Genomic DNA, 8,741 nt, shown 5'->3' on the forward strand with positions numbered 1-8,741 from the left:
TCTTTAAATGGTCTTGCAAGTCCCGGTGAATTGGGAGAAGCCAGTTAGCTGGTGGTGATGTCAGTATCGGTAGTGTGGGTTCTGGTAGTTCTAATTGTTTAATGCTTCTTTTTATAAAAGACAGCGGTTGTGTTGCCTATGCCTGCAGTCCCAGCACTTGGGAAACGGAGGCAGGAAGAGGGGAAGCCAATTTGAGTTACATTTAACAAACAAAAGAGCTGGGTATGGTGGTATACTTGGGAGGCAGCAGCAGGTGAATCTATTTGAGATCGAAGCCAATCTGGTTTACATAAGGAGTTCCAGACTAGCCAGGGCCACATATTGAGACCCTATCTAAAAATGTTAAAAGAACAATAACAACCAAAACAAAAAAACAAAAACAAAAACAAAGACACACACACAAAGAAACTGCTTATCAGTGAGGGCAGCATGTTATGTGCATTGTTTCTTCTCCAGATGCACTTTAAGGAAGTGTTAGAGGAAGTAAGGTCTCCATTAGGGTGCTTGTTTACAGTTTAACTGTAGTGACATTGTTAGTAACACTGGCAGCCCTTTAATTAGGAGGTATAGTTGACAATTCAAACGTAATTTGCTGTCATGGCCAATGGACTACTTAGAATGTTCCATGGTGCCAGTAATGATTGCTGAATCAGTTTAGTGCTTGTTTCTTTTCTAGTATTCTTACTTGGTCTCAGTACAATAGTCTGAAGCTTTAAAACATTCCCCATTTCATTTTTGTCCTTTAGTAGTGGGTAAAGAGTGCATAAAATGTGATGAATCCTGCCCATTTGCTGCAGGCCGCAGGAATATCATAAGAACTCAGTGTTGGAGTTATTAGAAACTCTTGCCCATGTAACAACGAGGATTAAACAAGCAGTAATGTGCTGTTTGGTAAATGCAGGGAGAGCTGAAAGACAACCTAGATTGATGACTAGACAGAAAGGGAGGCTGGATGAGCTGTGGTAGCACACACCGTTAGTCCCAGCAGTCGGGGGGTAGAGGATTCTCTTGAGTCCAAGGTCTGGCAGGGCTATCTAGAGACCCTGTCTCCTCACTAAAAGAGGAAGTGGAAGGTGGTATTTCAGCACATGCCTGTAATCTTAGAATTTGGGAGGTAGAAGTAGGAAGGATCAGAAGTTCAAGGTCATCCTCAAGTTAAAGGTCAGCTTAGACTACATGAGATCATAAAAGAGGATGCTTAAGAAAATCGTCTCAGGAGCCTATCATTGACACTGTCCTTACTAAATAACATGTATAATTTGGGTGGAGGTTTAACCCCCCCCCTTCTAATTTTATTCACTCAAAGATAGTATTTCAGAAAAAATGAAAAACACTGAGATTTCAGAAAAGATTTTATAGCCCAGGGGATAATCCTCAGAAGCAGTTGTGAAGGAACCAGTGAGACTCCATCCGGCACACACTTCCAGGGGACCTACAGCAGTTAGCAGTGTCTATCCAGGCACTTGGTGGTCTCAGCTGCTTTAGATCTGTGACAACAGTTCTTGGTTAAGATAGGGCTAGGGGCGGTAAGTAGTAGGATGCTTGCCTAGTGCCTATAAGTCCCTAGGTTCAGTTTGCAATAATTATATGTATGTCTGTCTTTAGATGTGTATGGATGGCATTGATTATAGATCATTTGAGAAGGCTGAACTTGGCAGATTCAAATTTTGGTCTTGGATAGTTTTTTAGCAGTGATTAGAATTATGTAAAGAATAGTTGTACAGAGCCTAGCAGTAGTGGCGCACGCCTTTAATCTCAGCACCTGAGAGGCAGAGGCAGGAGGATCTCTGTGAGCTCAAGGCCAGCCTGGGCTACAGAACAAGTTCCAGAACAGCTAAGGCTGCACAGATAAACTGTCTCAGAATAAAACAAAAGAATAGGTTTAAGTGATATATTTATTTTAGTTAAGCCTGCCTGCCCTGGCTACTATTTTCAGTTCATCTGTATTAGGATGTTAGTCCCTGAGAACATACCAGTTGAATATAAGAAGTCATTTCTTTTCAGGATTGGCCATTTGATGATGGAGCTCCACCCCCTAATCAAATAGTAGATGATTGGCTAAACCTGCTAAAAACCAAATTTCGTGAAGAGCCAGGTTGCTGTGTTGCAGTGCATTGTGTGGCAGGATTGGGAAGGTAAAAACTCTTACTTTTTTTCTAAATTCATTGTTGTGTCTAAGAAAGCCAACTGAGCTGAGTGGCGGTGGCGGCGGTGGTGCACGCCTTTACTCCCAGCACTCGGGAGGTAGAGGCAGGCAGATCGCTGTGAGTTCGAGGCCAGCCTGGTCTACAAAGCGAGTTCCAGGAAAGGCACAAAGCTACACAGAGAAACTTTGTCTTGAAAAAACAAAAAGAAGAAGAAGAAGAAGAAATGAAAGCCAACTGAAAATTTCACCTTGGTAGAACTTGCATTTAGTAACTACAGGATACTAAATTACTGGAAAGGAAATGAGAAATGTCAGTGTAATAAGCTCTCTTAAGAGCCAGTTGTGTTGGGTCTGGATCGGATTCTAATGCTATATAGCATGTAATGAAGGTCCGTGTCCCATTTCAAGAAATAGAGATACTTAGGTCATTAAGTGCCAACAAAATTAAAATAGTTTTAGAGATTAAAGTATCTGTACATGGTTGGGTTTGGATTGAAATGAAAGGGAATTTAACAAAGTTACTTTAAACTCTTGAACAGCGATGTGTGGACACTGAAAATTGACTGATTTTAGAACCTTTTCTGCCAAATATGCTTGCAGTAGTGTGTTGGATAAACAGAAGGTTAAGTGCCAATTTATGAGTGCACTGTGACTCAACATTACTGTGAGATGCCATTGCCTCAAGGTGGTGGTAACTTGGGCTATTAGCTCTGCTTAGCACTTTAGTATGTTAAGGTTTTTTTTATGAGGTTGGACGGTTCAGTATTTTGTATTTATATTTTATAGACCTGGCTGTCCTAGAACTCACTGTGTAGACCAGGCTGTCCTTGAACTCACAGAGATCTGCCTGTCTTCCAAATGCTGGGATTAAAGCGTGTGCCACCACACCCAGCACAAAGCTCAAATTGGTAATAATAATGTATAAGCTTTCGGTTAAAAACCAGAGCAAACTCTAGACTCTAGTACTATGGATACTCATGATGGCCTTCTCTTTGCAGGGCCCCTGTGCTGGTTGCACTTGCATTGATTGAATGTGGAATGAAGTATGAAGATGCCGTTCAGTTCATAAGACAGTGAGTATATACAGTTGTATGTGCAGAACCCTAAGTGGGGCTATGCAGGAGGAAGAGGTTATTGAGACATTTGAAATATGTAAGAAGTGGTTGGTTTGGGCTTAAAATACTGTTTGAAAATAGAGAAAAAGATAAAGGCAAGTGACAAAGACTACCAGGAGTTTGTAAGATTGTTCTTCTAATTTAGATGTCAAATTTGGGTATGGTAGTATGTGGTTGGATGTCTAGGAATCTTCACAGTGAGTAGATTGATGAGTGCTGTTTTCAGTGGATTCCATAATAGCGCCCGGTGCAATTTCATATGACCAGCAGACAAAAGGAATGCATGGAGGAACAGATTAATTACTTTGGTACTTTAACATTATTTTTTAAATTTTATGTGCATTGGTGTTTTGCCTGTATGTGTGTATAAGGATGTCAGATCCCCTGGAACTGAAGTTACAGACAGTTATGAGCTGCCATATGGGTGCTGGGAACTGAACCCAGGTCCTCTGGAAGAGCAGTCAGTGTTCTTAATCAATGAGCCATCTCTCCAGTCCCCACTTGTTACTCTTGAATGACCTGTTCTCATACAAAATTAGAATAGTAGTAACCTGACATCCCCGACACTGGTCTGAAATAATAGGCCATGTTGTTCCTTTCTTTAACAAATGAAGAGGAGAAAGAAAAGACTGACAGGAGACCTGAAGTGTATGGTTCTCAGTGCTGAGACAGTGGTGTCCCACTGCCACTCCAGTCTGCCCCGAACATGAGACTCTCTTCGTATGTTCGAACTAGTGTTAGTTTTTTAAAGTATACTAAATGCTTGTTTCTCATTCTGATCTGAAGACTCTGTTCATCTCATTGGAAAGAGTGTAGTCAGGTGTTGTTGAACAACCTGCTGATCTCTTTTAAATGAACTACATGATGGGCAAAGAAACTCAAGCAAATTCGGTGGCAGAGGCAGGCGGATCTCTGAATTTGAGGCCAGCCTGGGCTACAGAGTGAGTTCCAGGGCTACACAGAGAAACCCTGTCTCGGAAAAAGAAGAAAAGAAAAGAAACTTCTTTTGGAGGGGCTTGAGTTTATGTCCCATCTGGTTGTGGTGCACGCCTTTAATCCCAGCACTTGGGAGGCAGAAGCAGGTGGATCTCTGTGAGTTGGAGGCCAGCCTGGTCTACAGAGTGAGTTCCAGATTCCAGGACAACCAAAGTAACACAGAGAAACCTTGTCTCAAAAAACCAAAAAAAAAAAAAAAAAAAAAAAAAACAGCAGCAACAAAAAAACCGAGAAGAACATGGCTGTAGCTGGGTAGCACACACCATTAATCTCAGTACTCAGGAGGCAGAGGCAGGCGGATCTCTGTGAGTTCAAGGCCAACCTGGTTACAGTGCAAGTTCCAGGACAGCCAGAGCTACACATAGAAACACTGTCTCATAAAACCAACCCAACAAACAAACAAAACAACCAAGTTCACGTGCCAACTTTTTAAAGTGATGTGGTATGGGAAATAAGCAGGTTTTCATCTGGGGAAAACTAGCTTAGATGGCATTGTGCCATAAATAGTACATTTCAGTAAGCTGTGCAGTTCTTTGCTACATGATAGTGTACCATTCTTGTATTTTCAGAAAAAGAAGGGGAGCATTCAATTCCAAACAGCTGCTTTACTTGGAGAAATACCGACCTAAGATGCGATTACGCTTCAGAGATACCAATGGGCATTGCTGTGTTCAGTAGACGTAGAGGAAGGCTGAATGGATCGTGGCATTAGAGGGAACTCTTGGTACCTGGAAATGTGAATCTGGAATCTTACCTGTGTCATCAAAGTAGTGATGGATTCAGTACTCCTCAACGCCTAATGATTGAGAAGAAAGCAAATGATAAAGAAATCCCTCTATAACACGAATAAAATGTTTAAGAAAAGAAAAAAGAAAGGAAAAGGGATTAATTTAGTGAAAGATGATTTTGCTCCTAGTTTTGGAGTTTTGATTTCTGCCAGGATTGAATTATTTCAAAATCCTCCTGTGTTTTTTAAACTTTTTTCAAAATAGGTATCTGAGGAAAACCAGCAGAATATTAACCAGTGTGGAGCCAGTTGTTGGGGAGCACACACTTCCATTATGCTTGGCACATAGGTCTCCTTGTGGTAGGATTTGGGGAAGGTAGATTATCCCCATCTTTCTTCCTGTCCTGTCCCCCTTGCCCCACCCCCATACATGTAGATGGAATAGAAAGAAATCCTTGTTGCTGTAGATGTACGTGTGTCTGCAGCCTTAAGCCTACCTGGGCACTTTTAGGAAAACAACGACAAAAAACACCAAAAAGAAAAAAAAAAAACCCAAAAAAAAAGCAAGCCAAGAAAAAGCAGTGCGCATCTGTTCTATGATCTAGGTGGTTGTTTATAGTCTAGTGATGGTGGGTGCTCACCTTAGTTCCTCTTCCTCACGTAGGCATGGAAGGTAGCCAGGAGCGGTTTGTTTTGGTAAATGGTGAGGAAATGACATCTTAAAGAGGAGTCTGTCTCCTGGAACTTAGCTGAGAGGAGAATCCTTTCCCAATAGTGGAAGAAGTGGGCATCCCAGAAACTTATTGAAGAGATGACTCCAGGCCATCGATGGTCTGTCCTGGAGAGTTAGCATGTTTCTACAACTCTAGAACTATGGGTTGTGGATTTGCTATCTAACGATGTCATGGAAAAGCAATATCTTAAAATCTGAGGGCTGATTTCAGAAATAGAGGAGCAACAGAACATTCACAGTATTTTGGTCTTAAGAATGTCTGTGATGGTGGTTTTCCAAATTACTCTCTGTATGTACAGTTAGTGTAACCACCTATTACCTTGTTATTACTAGATTCTTCTGAGATTAAAAAGGAGAAAGAAATCACTGTCAAAACCAGCAATATCTAGTGAGTGTGTACCCACAGGCAATGGCAAGCAATAAGGTGAATAGCAAGGGGACTCCGCTCATGGCATCATGTGGGAGCATTTTTCGGGTTCTCTGTTAAATGTGCTGATACAGAAAAGCTGTTTTTTCCTTACTTGCAGAAGACAGTTGACCAGGCTGCAGTGGAGAGGCATCTCCGGGGACTCTGGCACCCTCTTCAGCTAAATGTTCCCTACTTGACAGTGAGTGTCAAGCCCTGGGTGCAGGCCTAGAGTCTTCTTGTCCCAGTGGAAATGTATTGTGCAGAGCCTTAAGCTTCCTGCTTTATTAGTACAGATAGGCCGGTAGGATGGACGACATCTCATTGATGGTACCTCGGTGGCTGGCAGCTTTGTGAACTGCCTCTATACTATTGCTGGGATTGTTCTGCTTTTAACTAAATTCGAATCTGTGGAGTCCTTCCTGCCTCATCCCAGAAAATGAAAAATAATGCTTTTTTGACATTGTTTCTAGAATTTTAAAGTGTAAAATGATGATACAACCCAAAATTCTCTTATTTCAGAACATGACGACAAATAGATTGCTTTAACATAGACTCAAGATCAAAATATCTTACCTTCTAAGTTTAGATTGACTGTTGACTCCAGGGGTTGTGATCAATACCAGCAAACCCTTTTCCACTTGACATGTTCAGAAATTTGGTGTGTGCATTTGTGCATGAGCACATGTGTTCCCGTGAGGTTATGTGCTTGCAGGTGTCCATCAGTCTCAATGCCTGCCTGAGATAGAGTTACATTCCTGGTTCTGTGTGAGGAGAAGGGTGGATAAAGCAACATAAAACAGCCCTCATATTGTTTTAAATAAGACTAATGTTAACTGTTCTCAGAACTGGACTTTTTTTTTTCTCCTCAAAATTAAAACTTTTTTTTTTCTTTTGGATTTAATGAAGTATTGCTAGTGGAAGTCAGTTTGGCATGGTGAGAGATGTCAAACTTTTGAAAGGTGTGCAGCCTGATTTAAAACCAAATCCTGAACCCTTTTAAAGAACAATAAAACATATTTTACATGCTCTTTGTGCATTCTTTCCCCCCACCTCTAAATTGAGTTTGTTTGCTCATTTTTCTCTGGTATTCTCAAGGCCTGATTTGTGTCCTGATAATGTGCTTTCAGGAGGTGAAGTGAGAAGTGTTCAGTTAGGTGTACCTGACCTTAGTTCGGATGCAAGTAACACATTTTCTGGTTCACCTCCTGGACACAACAGTATAGGAATTCAGCGTCTCATTCTAAGGAATTTGCTTACATCATAGGCTTGGATAAGGCATTACAATTTTTCTTTAAACTCTTAAAAGTGGAGAATTACCTGCTTTATGTATGTATCATAGAATTTCTCTTTAATCATTGGTAAGCTAGATAAAGTGCCAAGGTACAAAGAATTGAAAGATGAATCCTGCTTTAGAGGACCTCAGTCTTACGGAAACAAAGTTATAGTGGGTGGAAGGAAGCTGGTATGGTGGTAAACATCTGTAATCTAAGCACTCTAGCTTGGGGGATGGAGCATCAGGGCGTTCAAGGCTGCCCTGGGCTACATGGCAAGACCTTGTCTTGGTAAACAAAGTTACAGTGGATGGATGGCTTTGTGCTGTGCCATCTACAAGCTGTTGGTCCCAGAGCTTAGCATTAACCTTGTCCTCTACAGTAGCTCCATTAGATTCTTTGGCTGGTTGTGATAATTACTTAGCTCTACAGGAAATTGCTAATGCCTTGTCTTCATTCTGGCTGGTCTTGGTTAAGCCAACTATTCCTCTTCCCCTGAAATTGGGCAGCTCTACATGCCATCAAATCTGAAGTCTTGTGGCGTCTGCATTGTCTCAGGCCTGCCACATCTGTCTCATCTGCTCTTTCTCCTTGCTCACTTTAGCTCTGTTTGGTTGGTTTTTAAACCTAGAAACAGGAAGGGCCAGGAAGACAGCTCTGCAGGTAAAAGACAGTTCATCCCTGGAGCCTCCTAAAGAGCTGGGTATGTGTAATTCCAGCACTCCTGTGGAGACAGAAAGCAGAACTTCCAGAACTGTCTAGAAGCTCCTAGGTTAGCTAGCTTGGAGATCTCTGTGCAGTGATAGTGCTGGATAGTCTGAGCAATGATTTGAACCAACTACGAGTGCCGATCCCTGACCTGACCTTCACACTTCCTGACCCACATCTCACCCATCTCTGGTGGGCACCTATGGTACTGTCTTAAATTGTTACTACCAACATATTGACTCCTGTTTAAAGGGTCCCATTCTATAAACACTATATCTAGGATTTAAAAAATGAGCATATATGTGTGCCTGCTGAGTTTATGTGTACCTGTATAGGGGTCCATGGAAGCCAAAAGAGGCAATTGGATCCCCTGGAATTAGTACTTCAGGAACCTGAGTCCTCTGCAGAACCAGCAAAAATAATCACCAAGTAACTCCCTAGCCCCCTCACTTTTTTTTTTAAGCTTAAGGCGAGTATTTCCATCTATCTGATTTCATCCCTTATTTGAATAAGGGGCTCTTTATTCCTTTCTCTGACGCCCTTTTCATTTTCTTTCTAGATCATTCTCACCAACCTATAAATATGCTGTTTGTTGCAAACGAAAACAGTCAGAGTTAGACCTGGTGTCTCATACCT

At 41.6% G+C, this 8,741-nt stretch overlaps 1 protein-coding gene across 2 annotated transcripts in view; it reads left to right on the forward strand.

Annotated features, from left to right (window-relative positions):
- Ptp4a2 (protein tyrosine phosphatase 4A2) overlaps positions 1–7,152 on the forward strand; it is a 29,254-nt gene extending 22,102 nt beyond the window's left edge. The window contains exons 3-6 of one of the 2 annotated variants that reach the window (XM_037202972.1): positions 2,005–2,135; positions 3,145–3,219; positions 4,827–4,981; positions 6,245–7,152. In XM_037202972.1, coding sequence (XP_037058867.1) covers positions 2,005–2,135; positions 3,145–3,219; positions 4,827–4,935 — 315 coding nt within the window. In that variant the 3' untranslated portion in view covers positions 4,936–4,981; positions 6,245–7,152. Of the gene's footprint in view, positions 1–2,004; positions 2,136–3,144; positions 3,220–4,826 lie in introns of both variants that reach the window. The other variant, XM_028887675.2, reaches the window with a different exon arrangement.
- Positions 7,153–8,741: the final 1,589 nt, after the last annotated feature.

This window comes from Peromyscus leucopus, chromosome 2 (assembly GCF_004664715.2).
Source record: "Peromyscus leucopus breed LL Stock chromosome 2, UCI_PerLeu_2.1, whole genome shotgun sequence".
In the NCBI taxonomy this organism is placed as follows: domain Eukaryota; kingdom Metazoa; phylum Chordata; class Mammalia; order Rodentia; family Cricetidae; genus Peromyscus; species Peromyscus leucopus.